Raw genomic sequence first — 18,973 nt, 5'->3', positions numbered from 1 at the left:
GATGTGATAAACTTTAAAATTCTTTTTTCATTATACTTTCTATTACAAATATTTTTTGATTAAACTGAAGTTTTTATTGCAATAGAGTATTTCTTAACTTCAAATTTATTAGCTAAATTATTTCAGTAGTTATTGAAATCAGACCATACTTCTTTATAGAAGAGTATACATGTCATCCTGTACTTATTTCTTATATTTTACTAGCGGTTGCACCCCTAGCATGTAAGGGCTCTGTATTTAAATGAGTAGGGAAGAACGAAGAGGCATAAAAAAAACCTAAAACAATCCCAGGACTTATATGAAACTTTCCTAAAAAGGGGGAACTCAATTAGGCCAGTAATTCAAAATCTTAAGCTACATAAAAAAAAGTTTTAAAACATTCAAAATTAAGCAAATTAAAGTTTCAGATTTGTTTGCAGAATAATCAAAAACAGTTGAGTTTATCTTCAAATTAGTCTTTTCTTTTAAAAATAAAACTTTATTCTTGGATATCGGAGGTACATTTGTGAATAGAATCCAAATTTTAAATTTCCATTATGTAATTCAAGTTTTTAAAAGAGTAAACCAATGGTAATATTTATAGTGGACTATCATTGGTAAATTTTGTTGACGTCATAATCTGAGTCAGCCACTTTTACTAGCTTCCTAATAACAGCAAAATTGTATTCTTCCCAAACTAAGACAAGAGTGACTTCTGGACAAAGATCATGAAATTCAAAGGCTTTTTATTTTATATTGTATCGTTCTTTGTTCATAAACAAATTAAATTTTAAGAATATCCTAACCCCAATCCCTCTAGCTCTTTTAATCCGAATTTTTCTTGTTTTCAAGGCTTTCAATAAAAGTAGGCAATAATTTGAGTTCTTAAATATAAGAAATGTGAGAATTTAATATGAAGGAAAGTGTATTGACTAACGTTTTTAACCAGAGGTGTCAGATTGGGGGTGCAAGGGGGTATTTCCACTCCCTGGCTAAATTATGGGGAGTTGTACACTCCCCTCGATTTAAATTTAAGAGGGAGTTTCATGTCGCAGCTTTTGGCAAAACCCATTTCACTGTTTTTAACAATTATACCCAACTTCAGTGATTAAACTGGACTGGCGAAAAGTTAGAAGCTAAATCTATTACCTTTATTTGTTCAAATGAAATAATATATCTTACTAATATAAGTTAATCTATTGTAACTCAAGGAGCATTAGGGAAAGGGCGTAGTAGGGTATAAAAACCTCTCCATCAAAAATGGAGTCAATACTCTCCAAAGTGTTGAATTCTAATGTTAACCCCCTTTCCTTCCAATTAAATTTTTTAGCTAGTGCACAACCCTCCCTCTTCTAACAGTCGACTATTTTGCCAACCTTTATTGAGAACAAAATGATAGTTACTTTGTTAATTTGCTGCCGGGAGTATTTTAGTTTTTAGTTTTCTTCCTACTTCTTGAATGCATAGATAGAGGGTATCTTTCTATCTAACATGCTACATGTGAATGTTATTAGTCAAAATTTCCTAACTAAAAAGCTTGCTTAGCAATTATTGTTATCAAATTTTTCAAGATAAACATTTTATATTATAGATAAATCGCAATTATAATTGTAGTTTAAATTTTCTATGGATCTTAAGAGATAAGACAATGGTCAATAAATAATTATACTAAACCTATGATAATAGACAAAATTATTATTTCTGTACACTGAGATTGTTGGTTGAAAAGTTTAGACACTGGTTGATTAGAACCTCTAATTAAAATTCCCTAACAGTACCCAACATTTTTGTGCCAACGAAGACAGGGTTATGATACTTTGGGCTCCAGTATAATTTACATATGCTTTTTACGTAGAATTAATTCAATTTATTTGCTGTTAGTGTTTTTTTTTAATATGAGAATAAAATAAAAGATCTGAGCGTCTCTTTAATAATTATACAAAATTTTATATTTTTAGTGTCCCAAACTCAGGGGTTACGTGATAGGCCATTTCAATAAAATTTGTTAAATTGAATTTTAGCATTTTCTTTACTTTAATAGTAGAAATTGATTTAGGTTGTATTTTTTGTATTATTTTATAGTACAAACATTTTTAGTCTCAATTATAAGTAATTTTTCTCTAATATTTTTATAATCTACACAGGCCATACGTTGTTTTAATTCACATTCGATCATGTTGACATTATTTTTCTCTAAAATTACTAAGTTAATAAAACTAAATATTACTAATTATCCAACTAATCCCTGTAGATTTTGTCAACAATGAGAAAACCTGTCAAAATTTTGATTATTACTACCCTAAAAATTTGACAGGGTATATTTATGGTATGTTTATTATTAAAATTTTATTTTTTTTCCAGAAATAACCAAAAATGCGTTAAAACGCAATATTTTTTCTGTGCTTTTAATTCAGTTAATATTCATATTCCAATGAATAAGCATTTAGTTTGGAAGCATTGTTTAAGAAGCAAAATTCCTTCATTTTTAAAGCTCATATGGCTAGTTAAAAAAACCAATGTATTGATTTAATTTTCTTATTAAGTGATTATTTACTTTAACAATCGGTTTCGGAATCCTATGATAGTTATTTATCGCATTGTATTTTAGACAGCTTTCCACGTATATAAAAATGAAAAATTTGAATTAGTTTTGATGGACCCGAGGCACCGAGGCCCGGGCTAACAAAATTAGTATTATTTTTATTATGTTTATTTAAAACTCCTAGAATTGTCTGTAATATGATGCTATATGTTATTTTTTAGTATTGCTGAGAACCCGAACTAAGTCAGCGGATATTAATTAGTTTTGGGGCCATACTGAAAAAGTTTATATATGTTTTTGCTTTTAACAACAATTTCTATTATAAAAAGTGTTATTAAAATTTCAGGCAAAATGTTTGAAACCACTAACGCCCATACTGACAAGTTGGTACTTCAGAAATATCTGGCCCTGCCTCAAGGAGAATGGTAAGATATTTCTAATTTGCACGCCCGCAGGGTTGTTATGTCTGTTACATAGCCTATCCATCAGTTCGTCATTACTGAAGTCAATCTATAGGAGTGGGGACAAAACACCTAATTTAAAAATGCCTAACTAAAAATGCCTAACTAAAAACACCTAAGTTTAAAAATACCTAATGTTAAAAACACCTACGTTAAAAACACCTAATTTATATATGCCTAATTTATAAATGCCTAATTTAAAAACGCCTAACTAAAAATGCCTAACTAAAAATACCTAATTTTAAAAATGTCTAATTTTAAAAACGCCTAATTTAAAAATACCTAATTCTAAACTATCTAAACGCCTAATTTAACAATGCCTAATTCTAAAATATCTATTTTTTTTCACTAAAATACTTAAAATTTTGATAACATTAATCCAATTGGCTGAAGGATCTCGCTAGTCATTGAACCAATATGGTTCATCTTTACAATGAAGCTTCGCATAGTTCATGGTTTATAACACTTTTGTGGAGGTTATCAACACCTTCCAATGAGAAATCGCGCTTTCAAAAAATCCGCCCCCCTCCCCCCGTTTTTTATATTTCTTTAATCTTTCTTTATAAAACTAGAGCTAAAATGGGGGATGGTCAGGTCAACTATCACCCCCCAAGAAAGCGACGCTACGACTACTTAGGTTAGGGAAGAAACCAATAAAAATTAAAATTCATTTATCCTCTTAGAAAATTTTTTTTCAATTTTGTACCCCCCGGGCCCCCCCCCCCCCCCCCTCTACCAACAACAACTATTTTAGGTTAGGTTAGGTTTTAGGCTAGGCAGGCAAGGGGGCCGAGCGCCGCGGCTAGGCAGGCTAGGGAGACAAGCGCTGCGGCCAGAGTTCATAGTTAGCTGTCAGGGGGGGGGGGGGAGGTACTTTCTGAGAGGATAATACCCATTATTTATATAAAAAAAATATGTTTTCATTGACTTTCATCTATGGGCTTTACCCCAATAGGCAATTAAAAAAAAAAATATTTTTTGCAACCTTTTCAATTAACTGCCTTAAACAAAGTTGAGGGATTTTTTTTGTTTTTTGGGGAGAGGTTGGGGGTCGGTTTCCCACCCCTCAAGAAAATAGCTTAAAACCACCACAGGACCATTATATATATTCACTGAAGAGTAGAATCCAACCGGTTCAGTGGTTACTGGGATCTTAAGGGACAAGAATCAAGCTACTTTGTATTATAGATAATTAAATATCCTATATTATTCTAGCTATTACAGTAAAAAAAAACCAAAACCCCCAAAATACCCCCAAAACCAGGGTAAAACCCCTATTACCCATGGCCCTGGGGTATTAAAAAAAACCGGGTTTTGCACAACCCTGCTCATATGAGGTGCCACAAACTTTTCATAAAATTTTATTTTTAAAAGCGAAGCTTTTCTATAATTAGGGTCGGTCCATCCGTACATACGTCCAGTTTTCTATTTCAAACTATATTTTGAAATTTTGGAGGGGGGTTGTAACCCCCTCCCCCCCTAGACTTATTGAATTCCCCTCCGCATTGCAACCGCTCCTAGAGGGCTCTAGGGGGCGTAGCCGCCAGTTTAATATATTCAACAATAGTTTTAAGGTTAAATTAGGTTTTTTTAAATTAGGTATTTTAAAATTAGGTATTTTTAAACTTAGGTATTTATATTTAGGTGTTTATAAAATTAGGCATTTTTAAAATTAGGTGTTTTGTCACATTAGGCATTTTTTAAATTAGGTATTTTTAAATTAGACATTTTTAAATTAGGTATTTATAAATTAGGTGTTTTGTCACATTAGACATTTATAAAATTAGGCATTTTTAAATTAGGTATTTTTAAATTAGGTGTTTTGTCCCCACTCCAATCTATATTTTGAAGCAAGATTAAGAATAGTAATGTCTTAATGACAGACAAGTAAGTAGGTCCCCTCGAATTTCCCTCAATTACTTTTGGCCCCGCAGGGTAATGGTAGATTTATGGACTTACGGACAACTTGATTTAAAAACCCATCTACCACTATGATCATTTTTATTGGTCACAGAGTGTTCTATAAAAACTTCCAGTTTTAGCGCTGTAATTCATAGTGTTGTATAATTAGTCAAATTAAAAACATTAAAAATTCTTAATTTTAAAATTAATATTGAAATCACGATAAAATGCAATGTTGTAAATGCACTCAGCACAAAGTTCATTGCACTTTTAACCATATAACAAAAAGCATATTTTTTTCTTATTATAAGCGCAACCGAAAAATTACTATTTTGACACCCTCCTTAAACCAAAATCGAGAGGGATAAAGGCAGAGGGAGTTGAAAATACCATTAAGCCATTCAAAGACTTTCCTTTAGAGATAGTTTGACTTGAACCCATTCAAAACTTACCTAAAATATAGTTCTCTAACGGATCAGTGATTCGCGAGATCTTAACAAAAAAAAACAGCTGACTGTCTTATACAGTGTGTTTTTTTTTATGAGAACTTTTTTGAAAGCAATTTTACCCCACTTATAGTTATCAGAATTTAATGATTAATGGCTTATTTTATTCGTTTTTTAAGGGAAATTATGAAACAAACAAAAAATTACAGTTTTTGTTGAAAAAGTACAGTAAAGTTGAAAATTAAAAACTTAGGTGTCAACATCTAAAAATGGTTTTAGCGCATTTTTCTTATGCTCAAATAATCAACCTTTTGCAAGAATGGCTGCTAAACACTTCAAAGTTGAGATATAGAGCTAAAAATGTATACAGATTTTATTAGGGACATGTACTAGAACATATCAAAGTTTGAAGGTCATATCTCAACCAGGGAGGGAGAACTGGCCCCCCAAAGTCGACTACAGAAAATCCATTTTTTAAAGAAAAATGCGCTAAAACCATTTTTATATGTTGACACCTAAGTTTTTAATTTTCAACTTTACTGTACTTTTTCAACAAAAACTGTAATTTTTTTGTTGTTTCATAATTTCCCTTAAAAAACGAAGAAAATAAGCCATTAATCATTAAATTCTGATAACTATAAGTGGGGTAAAATTGCTTTCAAAAAAGTTCTCATAAAAAAAAACACACTGTATAATACTAAATAATGCGCTTCTAGCATTTAGCAGTTATGTATTCGAAGAAGCACGGGAAGTAGGAAAATACACTAAAACCAAACTTGGATATTAAAATTAGATAGTATAAAACCATCAAGGGACCTATAAGAAGCTTCCATAAAATGTAGAACCCCATTGATTCAGAAGTTATCGAAATCTTAAGCTACAGGCAAAAAAACTTAATATTTTACAAAATAGGATATGCGTAAGACAATAATAAAATGTTAGAAATTATTTTTGGCGACCTTCTGTTGTTTGATAATTCTGCATAGAATTTGCGATTAACACGTTGAATAATGATAAAAAAATATTGTTTATTTTTAAACAGATAAGATAATATGTATATACTTTCTACAATACAAATTATTATTCAAGTTTTAAATTATAAATTCCTTATATGTATATTTAAAAAACTTTTGATAGATTTACCTAAATGGACAAATCGGAAATACAGACAGACCTAAGTTATAGAGATACTGATCCACAAAAAAACCGAGTACATATGTATTCAAACTTTTTTTTATTGTAGATTTGCTACAAATCTAACAAAAACTTCCTTTAAAAAGCATAAATCATTCTGTACTTTGCAATTTACATGCAAATTATTTTGTGCAAAATTTATGTTTGCAAATTGAATAATTTTGAATGTTTTGATTGTTAATATTGACATGAATTGACAAGTTTTTCTCCTAGATATGTCAAATATAAATTAAATGTCACTTGTTATACTTTTGGGGATATAGGGAACAGAGATTGCTCGCTACTAAGCTCAATTTGTAAACGCATCCGGTAGATGTCAAGGAGTTGAAAAGTTAGACTATTTGTCCAAACGAGGCATTCCTTAAAATATCGGGTGCATGACGTTTATTTTAAAAAAATCAGGCCCAGCTTATACCCGACAAAGCAAGACTTCGCATCAAATGGTTGTATATCTTTAGGAGCATGGTATATTTAAAGAGGCTTTGAGGTGTACCCGTCCTTTAAAGGTTATCTGTGGATTAATTTGATTTATATCCAGTGGCCTCCATTAAGCTATTTCTATGTTATTATTATTATTATAAAATAAACATTCTGAAGACATAATGTTTTTTATAGTGTAAAATAGTATAAGATTATAGTAATTTACCATTTTAAGGAAGATTATAATTGCCTTTCTAAAAACAAATTTTAACTTATTATCAAAAATCTTAATTTTTATTTTTTTCCCCTATTTCCCATATTTATACTTTACAAATCAGTACTTAATCAACTTTGATTGATTTCATCTTTATGTCAATGTCATAGGGGAGTATCATTTGATCAATCAATCAATATGATCAAGAGTTTAAATCTATTTCATCTGATTAAGCCAAAAGAATAATCTAAAAGTTTCAAGTTTTAAAGCCATTGATCTATCTCAACCCTAGACTGCTTTATCAAACTAACATCTTTGTAGATGCCAAGTATATATTTCAAAAACATTTTCATTCTCAATCGTCCTGTAAAGGAAAAAACACAACTTTTTGTAAAGCAACATTTCTATCAATAATTTTCACTTTATTTAAAGCTTTTGTTATATAACTAAATTTATAACCAAGTGGTAAAAGCTTATTTTCAAACAATCTAATTTGTTTTAAAAATCTAAATTTTACTACAAATACGTTTTAGTCTTAACGCTAACGAGTAAGGTATATTTTCTGTTATGTGTGAGGAGTGAAAGGTCAGTTTTGATAAAGTTATCCTTTGTCACAGAAATCACTGTATCCTTGTATTACTGTATTATAGTTTTTATCCTTGTTATAACCTTGTTTAAAGATAGGTTTACAGGGTGTTTCGAAATCAAACATAAAAATTTACCAAATATTGTGTTTCAGTGTTCAAGCCCTTTATATCTGGATTGATGGAACAGGGGAGGGACTCAGGTCCAAGACAAAAACTTTGGACGGTGTTCCCAAGAGTGTGGAGGAACTTCCCATCTGGAACTATGACGGTAGCTCCACCTACCAGGTAAACTATTTACCAATTGTACTTCTTTTTATCTTACAATGCAAAAACAAAGAATTTACCTAGTTTAGTTTAATCCAGCTACTGAAAAATCTTCATAATTTTGGTGTTTTTTAATGGTTTATATTTCTTAGTAGGGGCTGAGGGAAACTGCTGAATTTCCTAAAATCCGCTTTAGAGCTTTTATGGAAGTTGGGCTTTATAGTACTTGAATATCCATGAATTCCCCAAGCGTAGTTGAGTATCCACGCATATTTCCCTAGATTAGTTGAAATCCACACTTTTTCTCTATGGTAGTTAAATATTCACAATAGTTTTTTATTGGAATTTTCAAAAGCAAATCTTTTGTAGGCCCTCTCTTTTATTGAATATTTCTTAATACATGTAATTGCTACAATTATTTTTGTTTAGGCTGAAGGCAGAAACTCTGACACCTATCTGCACCCAGTCAAGATGTATCCTGATCCATTCAGGTTAGGGCATTTTGTTGATTAACCCCCCCTCCAAATCTATGGATGTTTGTCGTTCAAGAATGGGGCTGGGAGGGGGACAGATACTTGGGGTAAAGTTGCGGGTTAAAGTAGAAGTCAATAATTAAAGAAAAATCTGTGAGAGAGGGGGCAATTTGCTGTTTATTACAATAGTCCCCAAAGTTTTATAACAACGCTTTTTTAATCGTTGGCTTAACAACTTTGGGGTTTTCAGTTAATTTTGATTGGTTGTTTCATTAAGTTGAGTGTTCAAACGTTTCAACCACTGATTCTAATCACTAGAAGCAATAATTTTTTGTATCATCATTGGGGATGTACATGAATTTATCGGCCATTGTCTTATCCCTTTAGATCCGTGAGGAAAATACATATAACCAATTATTTGAAAGATGTGTTGATAATTATATTTCAGAGGTGGGAAGAACGTTCTTGTGATGTGTGAGACTTACAAGTATAACAAGGAACCTACTGATACAAATCATAGAAAGGTATATTAAAAAATTAAAATTCCATTCAAATTTTTCTCAATTTTTCATAAATTAAAATTTCTTTCTCTCATGGAAAGAAAACTAGTCTAATAAAACTTGTTTTTACAATTTAAAGATATAACCTAGAAAGATTTTTATGTTATATACCTAAACAGTTTATTTTAAATGATTTAGCAGGATATCAACTACACTATTTAATCAATTGTCCATACACTTTGGTAACAATAACAGAACCTTGTTTTAGGTGTGTCTAGAGATTATGAACAAGGCTAAGGATCAGAAGGTTTGGTTTGGAATTGAACAGGAGTACACTCTTCTTTCTGAGGTTACAATTCATTAAAAATAATTTTGTATTAGATATTTATCACATCAAATAATAAGCAGCTTTCCGCAGACATAAAAATGTACAATTATAAGATTAAAACAGTTATCACTGGCTGGCTTCAATATTATTATTGTACATTTTTATATTCGTAGAAAACTGGATACAATACGATACGATATATGATTTTTCATTGTGACTGAGAAGCCATACTGTAAATAAGATTTCGAATTTGTTCATGTAGCTATATTTACAGTATACAATTACACCACCTGTATCAACTTAGAATTAATATTTTTAACTGTAACTCGTAGATGAATTATTATATTTCTCATCCCTAAATAGGGCAGGTAGATAATGTTGTAAATTCCATACCTATATTAGCAGACGTAAAATCTTATTATTTCCATATCTTTATATCAGGGTATTTTTATAATTCTACTCTTTAATGAACCATAGGGGTGCGAGAAGAAAACTACTCTCCAATGATATTTTTAGAATATAACTTAATGGGAAATTTATATCTTTAAGAATATATTTTTAGTCTGAATATAAAAAGATCACGTAATTACTGGTACAAATTATTTTTACATTTCAGGAAAGCTTTAAAATTGTCTTGGATTGGTTTTAGTCTATTTTTAAAGGTTTCTTTAACTCCCCTAGAAGCTAGGGGCGCAGCAGATATTTGATGTTTTCAAAGATACTTGTTATACTTTAGACTGGACATCCCTTTGGCTGGCCCAAGAACGGATTCCCTGGCCCCCAGGGACCTTACTACTGCGGTGTGGGGGCTGGTAGAGTTTATGGACGAGATATTGTAGAGGCTCACTATAGGGCCTGTCTGTATGCTGGTATTAGGTAACTTTTAAGAGTTCTCTGGCTAGCGGTTAAATATGGTACTATTTTTACTTTTGTTGTTTCTGTGGACCAGATAGTGAAACGCTCACTTTAAGTCCTAACTGTTGATATTAGGTACTTTTTAGAGTTCTCTAATGGTTTAATATTGTACTATTTTTACTAATGCTGCTTGGGTTAGAAAGTGCTTTTAGAATTTATTGAAGAGATTTGTTGTGACCAATCACAAAGCCATTAATAAATAAATAGCTAGTCAACCTCTAGTTTATGGATTTAGAACTAATATTCTTACTGGACTCTATCAGCTAGAGATAAACCATCTAGTCATTTTATATTCAGCTATAAGTTTTAATTATGAAGAATTCAATTTTAGAGTTTCTGGTACCAATGCTGAGGTTATGCCTGCTCAGTGGGAATTCCAGGTAAATTTACTTACAATTTTGTCTATGCTTTTATAGAACATTTCAGTTCTTACACTCATATTAATTTTCATTTGTCCTACCGATTCAGAGAATTGCTTTTATGGATGTTGTCATCCTTGTTAATAAATATCTTAAATAAGAAAAGTCCTTATTTTTTATAAACTAGGTATAAATGTTCTCATTTATTTTGGAACAGTTTACATGAAGTTTATTTATGTAGGTTGGGCCCACAGAAGGAATTGATATGGGTGATGACCTGTGGGTGGCCAGATATATACTTCACAGGTATACTAATATATATACATGTGGGTGTACAGATATATACTTCACAGGTATTATAATAATACACAACCTGTGGGTGTACAGATATATCTTCACAGGTATACTAATAGAGATACATGTGGGTGTAATGATATATACTTTACAGGTATACTAATATATATAATTGGATATTTAGTGAGATAGGTATAGATATTGGCCCAAATCCAACAAAGTTTGTGATTCTAGTATAGAAGTTAGGGATTTCTTACATATTCTATTATTCTATACTATATTTGTGATAACTTTTATTTTATAGAATATTCCAATTTTTAACATTAACAAAATGGCCTGCTTAATTGCTCCAAGATCCATGTCAGATCTATATAGGAAATAAATGTCTATAAATGAGCTCAAATTTTCCAAGAGATAAGAGTTTAAAACTCATGTTGGTTAAATCATTGTCTTATAACTCTCATTGACTGCTTAGTTAAATCCAATTATACTATTTTTCATGGACTAGGTAAAGTTTTTAAGTTTATATTGATATTGTAAATGTCCTAAAGAATATAATTTCGACTATTTTGATAAAAAATTATTAGTATATAATGTTGCAGTTTTTAAGAAATGGATATTTTAAAGAATTATACCAGAGTGACACACGTAATTTGTGGCAGCAACGAGAACTATTATATTTAACCTTTGGGGAAGAAAATATCAAATAAGAAAAATGTGAAAACAAAAGTTATCATAATTTACACAAAATAAAAAGATAGCAATATACATAATTAATAAACTAAACGGCTTCTTAATATATTAATTGAATATTAAAATAGAGAGATATGTGAATAAGAAATTGAAAGAGATTATAAAAAGGAACATTGAAATAAAAAGAGAATAAAATTTGAATTTGAACGAGAGCATTGAAAAAATAGTTATTATCTCTCATAATAGGTAATGATATGTTGGTATTATGATGAAAAATACAATTTTAGAAAAGAATTTTATAGGTTTATAGGTTTTTTTTATATTGTAAAATCATAAAAAGTAAATAGAACATTAAATAAATCTAGCCAATAGCGTGATAGTTTATATCAAGCCACCTCTAGTATCTAAAACCTTCAACTCCCATGCTAGCCTAGAAATATTTATTTGATATGGCTAATAAATAAATTATTGATTTGATATTGTGTATTTTATAAAAATTACTATATGCTAAAAAAATATTTATCTTCTTGAACCTATTTTCATGTGATCCACTTATTTTATTGCATTCAAAGATGGATATACCTATCCTATTATATAAAATAAAAAGTTTTTTTTGTCTGTTGCTTAAGACTTCGATAACTACTGAACTGAATGCGTTCTCCACTTCACATAGAACTCAAGATGGTTTTAGACTAGTTTGTTTTTTAATTTAAGTTATTGGATGGTTTTAGCTCATTTCAACACTTACAGAACCCTCAGATGCTAGGGACACAGCTGCTAGTAAATTCAAAAAAAATAAGTCTAGAACAAAATAAGTTACTTTTTTAAAGATATCTAAATCTTCTAATTATTTTAAGAGGACAAACATCTTAAAAATTTATAAGTATGTAATTAGTTTTTATAATATTTTATATTTTTATACAGTTTAATGACCTTCAACAATTATATTTTTAAATAACAAAATGCATAATGAAGTAACTTAGTCTTTATTGTACTTAATTATAAAAATAATTCATTTTCAGGCTCATTATGTCAATTTAATATTTAGTTTTCCTCTATTCACTAATTACTGAAATGGATGTATTTAAAGTTCGCTTGAAGAATCATTTATGTTATGTTTTATATTTGAAATATATCCTTTTGAAACTAATTATGTTGTATATTGTACAATTATTAGTCCTAAATAGGAAAAAAAATAAAAACACCTTAGTTTTAAGAGTAAATAAACAATTTTTATACTCCTTTTTTTCAAAAGAGGTTTAATTGTGAGATTTTAAGTATAGACAAATTTTAATGATTTTAATTAAAGGGGTAGTTTCACAAAATGCATTTGAACTTAATTTAGTGAACTGCATATTTTTCCTGGTTAATTGGTTAAACTACATTTATATGGCATATATTTGAAAGAATTTCAATTTTCTACCACGTAGTTTTTAACATATCAAGACTTGAAATTGAAATTCTTTCAAATATATGCCATATAAATGTAGATTAACCAATTAACCAGGAAAAAATATGCCGTTTACTAAATTAAGTTCAAATGCATTTCGTGCAACTACCCCTTTAGATGCAAACCTTTTATTTACTAAGTATATTTGAGATAACTTTTATTTAATAGATTCTTCCAATTTTTAACATTTACAAAACAGCCTGCTTTATTGCTTCAAGATCCATGTCAAATCTATATAGGAAATAAAATTCTATAAATGAGCTCAAGTTTTCCAAGGAATAAATGTTTAAAACTCATAGTGCTCCAATAATCCATAATAAACTCTCATTGGCCAGAATGATGAGACCCATTATTTTACTTTATTAAAAATAAATTCATTTTTTTCATTTCATGTTGCTATTTACATTATTTTGAAGTATTTAATTTCTAATCATAAATAAAGAAAATTTAAATTTTTAATATAGTAAATTTAAGAAAACTGTGTTTTAAAAGAATTCGATTGTGGCGACACTTCCTCTTGTGTGTTCAAATATTAAAACTAAAATTATAATCATATTAACCCTTTGGTGATGGTAATGTGAAAAAAAATATAATTGAAAAAATCTTTTTTAAGAAATTTAAATGATTAAATATTTACTTCTTTCTTTTAGATAGTAATGGCGGGGGAGGAAAATTTATTTATTGAGAAATAGATAAATAGATATGTACTCATAGAAAACTAGCCAATATTGAGATAGTTTTATTGAGCCAACTCTAGTTTAATACTTATATTTGCGGGAACTTTTGTTTAATGAAATCTTCCAATTTTTAACATTTACAAAACAGCCTGTTTTATTGCATCAAGATCCATGACAGATCTATATAGGAAATAAATGTCTATATATGAGCTCAAGTTTTCCAAGCGATAAATGTTTAAAACTCATAGTGCTCCAATAATCCGTAATAAACTCTCATTGACCAGAACGATAAGACCCATTATTTTACTGTATGAAGAATAAATTCATTTTTTTATTTCATGTTGCTATTTGAATTATATTAAAGAATTAAATTTCTATCCATAAAACAGAAAATTTCAATCAATAATATAGTAAATAAAAGAAAACTTAGTTTTAAAATAATTTGATACTAGTGATACGTGCGTAATGTGGTCAGATATTGAACTAAAATTTAACAGTTATCTGAACATTTTAACCCTTTCAGGACGATAATTTGAAATTAAAAATATTAAGATCCTAAAAAAGTTTAAAGAAATCGTCAGGGAGAAGATAATGGAAGACTAGGGTTAATAGTCAGAATCCAGATAACCAAAATAAAGTAAATAAAACATTGAATAAACCTAGCCAATAGCGAGATAATTATATCGAGCCCAACTCTAGAATTATATATACATATATTCCAGGGTTGCCGAAGATTTCGGAGTAGTTGTTTCTTTTGACCCTAAGCCAATGGAAGGTGACTGGAACGGAGCCGGAGCTCATACAAACTTCTCCACTGAGGCCATGAGAGTTGAAGGAACATGGATAGCTACAATTATATTTACTTACCCGCGACCGTGGCTCAAAATGTTGCCCATCCGCTCGTCGTCGGGGAGGTGATAGGTTCTAATCTCGGCCCGACACCTTGTCATGACTGAAGACGTTAAAAATGGTATATACTGCTGCTATGTCAGGTGTGCGACATGAATAGTTAGAGTAGAGTAATTGCCTTGGCCCATAGACAGGCGCAACTTATTTCCATGCACAGTTAGGAATTCTCAGACAAAGGTCGAGAATTTAAAGGGTTGGTTGTCTGTTGGATATTACTTAACCTTATATCCTGCAATGGGCGTTAGAGTATTGCATCCCATTACAAGCGGATGATGCCCTTGGGTTCTCTAAAAGATCACTTGAAATCGAAGGAGATTCCGCCCCTATTAGGTAAAATTGATTTCTATTAAGACTTTTTGGATTTTTTTTTTGTAAAAAATAGTCTTGAATTTCAGTTGGTAATAATTGTTGGCTATGTTCTGTTAGGTGGTATGAAAGCTATTGAAGATGCTATTGACAGAATGTCTAAACATCACATCAGACATATCAAAGCTTATGATCCTAGGGAGGGCAAGGTAAAGATTTGATTTTTCCTTCTAAATTGGTGGCTTCTACTGTTTATTGTCCTCTATGGGTCTCTATAAAGAGGTCTATTAGCGGATAAGGATGGCTTCAGAGCTATGTAGAACACCTTATATACAAAGCATTAATAGACTTTATAAACTTGTATTTCCATAGTTTACCCTAAAAATGTTAGATTAGGGAACATTTTATAAACTTTTACTACACTAATTCTAAATTATCAAAGGAGATTTTGTTTAATATATAACTGGAAACCTTGACTAATAATTTGACAAATAAATAATAAATTTTAACAGGACAACGAAAGAAGATTAACTGGTGCCCATGAAACTTCCTCAATCCATGATTTCTCTGCTGGTGTTGCTAATAGAGGCTGCTCTATCAGGTCGGTCAGCTACACATATATTTGAATAGACATAGTATACCTAGATGGACCAACTGACAACAGTTTTCGTCAAAATTAAAACGGAAATTTTTGCAGACGGAAACTGTTGTTCATTTTTGGTATATACGAATGCGGGCGACGAAATTAGAGACGAAATTATTCAATGATATAATTTATTTTATGTTTTGTCATATGCTTCACATTATATGGAAGACATGTTTGCACGAATTAATTTACCCAGGAAAAGATTAATCCTAAGATATGCGACAATTTACAGCTGACTCATGATGCAACGAAATGAAAAAGTATGCCCTTACGTACCAAGATCTGTAAAATGTTTTAACCAATGAGTTTTCTTGAATGTTGCTTTAGTATTCTCCTATTGGCCCATTTACACAATATATCTTTTGAGTAACTCTTTAAATTTGGAGCAACAAAAAAAAACAAGAATAATGATGTTCAGAGTTAAGGCAGCATTAATGACTTTATTAAATCTAAACAGAGAGGAATTTCTCAATACATGATACTTCAAGAATATTTGAGAAATAACGTTTAAAAGATAGTATTATAATGTGAAATCAAATGTCTCACACAAATTTACACAACCTGTAAGGAAGTTGGGATCATCGAAAAGTGTCATGTGTGACGTCACAAAAATACGTCTAAAAAGGAAGGATGAGAGGAGAAGTGGGAAAGAAAACCCCTAAAAAAGACATGGATAATAGACGTATTTTTTTGACGTCAAACATGACACTTTCCGTTGTCCAGGGAAGTTGTTATTTTCTATTCCTACTTTTAAGTTTAATGGAAAAATAATTATAGGACGGACATCTCCTTGCAACATAGATGCACCAATAAAATTATTATAATATTTTTTTAGAATTCCCCGTGAGGTAGCTGAGAAGGGGTATGGATATTTGGAGGATAGAAGACCTTCCTCCAATTGTGATCCATACAGGGTAAGATAATGTAAAAAAATGTTGATTACCAGGTATTTTTGTACAAGAAGTAAGGCCAAGTAAATTGGATATTAGGTTATTTCAATCGTTTATAAATCTTCCTTTTTTTCAATTAAAATATGACCTGTCTTTGTCCCAGCTCGGGTGTCTGTTGACCCTCTTCCAAACCTTACCTAGTCTGTCCTAACCTAAAATAAGCAACTCGCATGCCTTTAACTTTGGCTTCACTAGATATATCAAATTTAAAATCTTAATAATTACCTTTAAAAAATATTGCCCAGTACAAAAGTTAATCTTTCTACTTCATTAGAATTACACATTTGTAATGTTATAAAAAAAGGTATGTATATTTCTCTTCCTTTGCCCCTTTGAAACACGCCCATTCAATGAATCAAAGACCAATTACATACATTCAGATCTACCATAATAATTGTAAATGTTTTTCCAATGACCGTTTTCGTCTCTGCTACTTGGCTGTGTTAATATTTCCGACACCTTTGGTTGTCAAAGACCCAATTGAGTGTCGGCACAAGGACATTGGTATATGTAATTACAGTTATTTAACCCCTCCCCTCAAGTGTTTTACTCTAATATTCATGATTTTATAAAATAAACAAAAAATGACAGCCATTTACATGTTTTTGTTGTTGATATATTAAGAGCATTTTGGTTTTTAATTCTTTTATTTTAGGTTACCGCTGTTATCGTGCAAACCGTCTGCCTGAACGAGTAATCAGAAAACAAGACACAAATTAGAGACAACAAAATATATAACTTCTCTAAAATGATCACACCCTTCTCTATATATTTTTTAGTCTCTGTTAAATGATAATAATTATATGAAGTTTTATTATTTTTTGTGTGTTAAAATAGAGCTAATTCTCTTCAATTTGTATATATCAACAAATATATAAAACCCCATATAGTTATTATCGTTTTAAAGTAAAAATAAGCATATAATTATTACATTTATTCAGTAAGACTTAATATAAGCATTTTATATTTTTATACTACAAAAATGTACAATTGTTCCAAATGAACAGTGACTTTAATAAAATAAACTTACTGTATTAAAATTAAATCCATTGATATTAAATTTTTGTTTGTAAAATAATGTAATATTCGTAATATAGTACAGAATTAAAACGCAAGATATGAATTTAATATATAATTATTATATGTATGTTATGTATTTTATCTTTATAATATATTTACTCATTTACAAGTTGTTCTTGTTTAATTATTAAAAATCTTTTTAAAGAAGATATGCTTAAATTTTAATTAAGCATAAATATTTGTGTGTTTTTTAGTTTTTACAGCCCAAATTATTGAATTTTAGCAGCTTAAAAGTATACTTCCGGCTGGTTTAAGCTTTAAAAACCATTATTTGACATATAGCATTTTAAAAGTTCTAAACATATCTATACAACAAAAATAATGAAAATAATTTGGTAAATAGAATTGTAATGGGGAAAGATAACTTTTAAAAACCCTCGTCGATAAGATGATGGCCAAAAATTATAATAATTAGTAACTGTGGTAGACGGACAGACTGTCGCTTTCCAGAGAAGTTTTGCTGCAAGTTAAATTTAGATACCTTATCAAGAATCCATCTGCTCACAATAGTCCCTCAAACAATGGCCTATTGTTCACGGCAATTCTATCGGCGGATTAGCAAGCCGTCAAGCTGTATGGGCAGCGAGCGGTCAACTCTTATCAGCAAGAAGGGGTAAGGGTTCCCCCTTCCCCTCCCAGCACTGAAGCCTACCCTTTTCCCGGCTACACCAGCCTGCCCCCAGCAGCCTTGGCCACCAGTTCACCACCTCAGATGACCTAACCTTTTTCTCCTCACCTGGATGGACCACCACTCTCTTAATCTTCACCCCTCTACCCTTCTACCCAAGTTATCTATCTACATATCTCTTGTAATTTTTATATAAATACTGCATTTTTGTTATCATAGTTAGTTCCAAATAAATCTTCAATCCTTTAACACTTTAAATACCTCTCTGGATAGAGCTATCGAGCTAGGGGCTCTGTCGGGAAATCACGCCGTATCGTAAAGGGGCTGCTACGCTTCACCCCTATTACATAACTAACATGCAGGGAACTAAAGGGATAAGACAATGGCGATAAATTGGTGTACAGTCACTACACCACAAATAATGAAGATAAAATACCAATATTACAGTACGAAATTATTAGTGAAAGGTTACAAAAACTGTTGGTTTGTACAACCCAATCAAGATTCAATGAAAATCCCTAGAGATTTTGAGCCAACAAAAGTTATTGGGTCCATTATATTTTACCGTCTCCTCCTCTTTTATGTCTCCTCTTTCACTGGGTATAACGAAGCAGTATTTTACATTCTGTTGATTATACTACTCAGCCTGTATTCTGATTGATTTATTCTAGATTATTCAATTATATCAGCACTCATATTTTGACACTCAATTTAGTGAACCAACCAATCAAAATTTATTAGTCTTTAAATCAGTTA

General features: G+C 30.5%; 1 protein-coding gene across 1 annotated transcript; it reads left to right on the top strand.

Annotated features, from left to right (window-relative positions):
• The first annotated feature begins 2,815 nt into the window (after positions 1–2,815).
• LOC145328589 (glutamine synthetase 2 cytoplasmic-like) lies at positions 2,816–17,313 on the top strand. Its single transcript, XM_080172333.1, has 13 exons — positions 2,816–2,946; positions 7,898–8,030; positions 8,439–8,500; positions 8,931–9,006; positions 9,251–9,331; positions 10,047–10,186; positions 10,557–10,605; positions 10,826–10,890; positions 14,421–14,534; positions 15,035–15,122; positions 15,426–15,514; positions 16,395–16,473; positions 17,165–17,313. Exons 1-13 carry the CDS (start codon positions 2,873–2,875, stop codon positions 17,204–17,206), a joined length of 1,092 nt encoding a protein of 363 aa, XP_080028459.1. The 5' UTR covers positions 2,816–2,872; the 3' UTR covers positions 17,207–17,313.
• Positions 17,314–18,973: the final 1,660 nt, after the last annotated feature.

Source organism: Acartia tonsa, chromosome 9 (assembly GCF_053477335.1).
Source record: "Acartia tonsa isolate MP-2025a chromosome 9, ASM5347733v1, whole genome shotgun sequence".
Lineage (NCBI taxonomy): Eukaryota > Metazoa > Arthropoda > Copepoda > Calanoida > Acartiidae > Acartia > Acartia tonsa.
The sequence above is the reverse complement of the archived record's forward strand: the minus strand, read 5'-3'. Positions and strand labels throughout refer to the sequence as shown.

Bases quoted from the DNA above. Each gene is read 5' to 3' on its own strand.
- LOC145328589 (XM_080172333.1), top strand. From the start codon at position 2,873: ATGTTTGAAACCACTAACGCCCATACTGACAAGTTGGTACTTCAGAAA. The intron at 15,123-15,425 runs GTAAAGATTTGA...AAATTTTAACAG, and splicing joins ATGATCCTAGGGAGGGCAAG to GACAACGAAAGAAGATTAAC. The intron at 16,474-17,164 runs GTAAGATAATGT...CTTTTATTTTAG, and splicing joins CCAATTGTGATCCATACAGG to GTTACCGCTGTTATCGTGCA.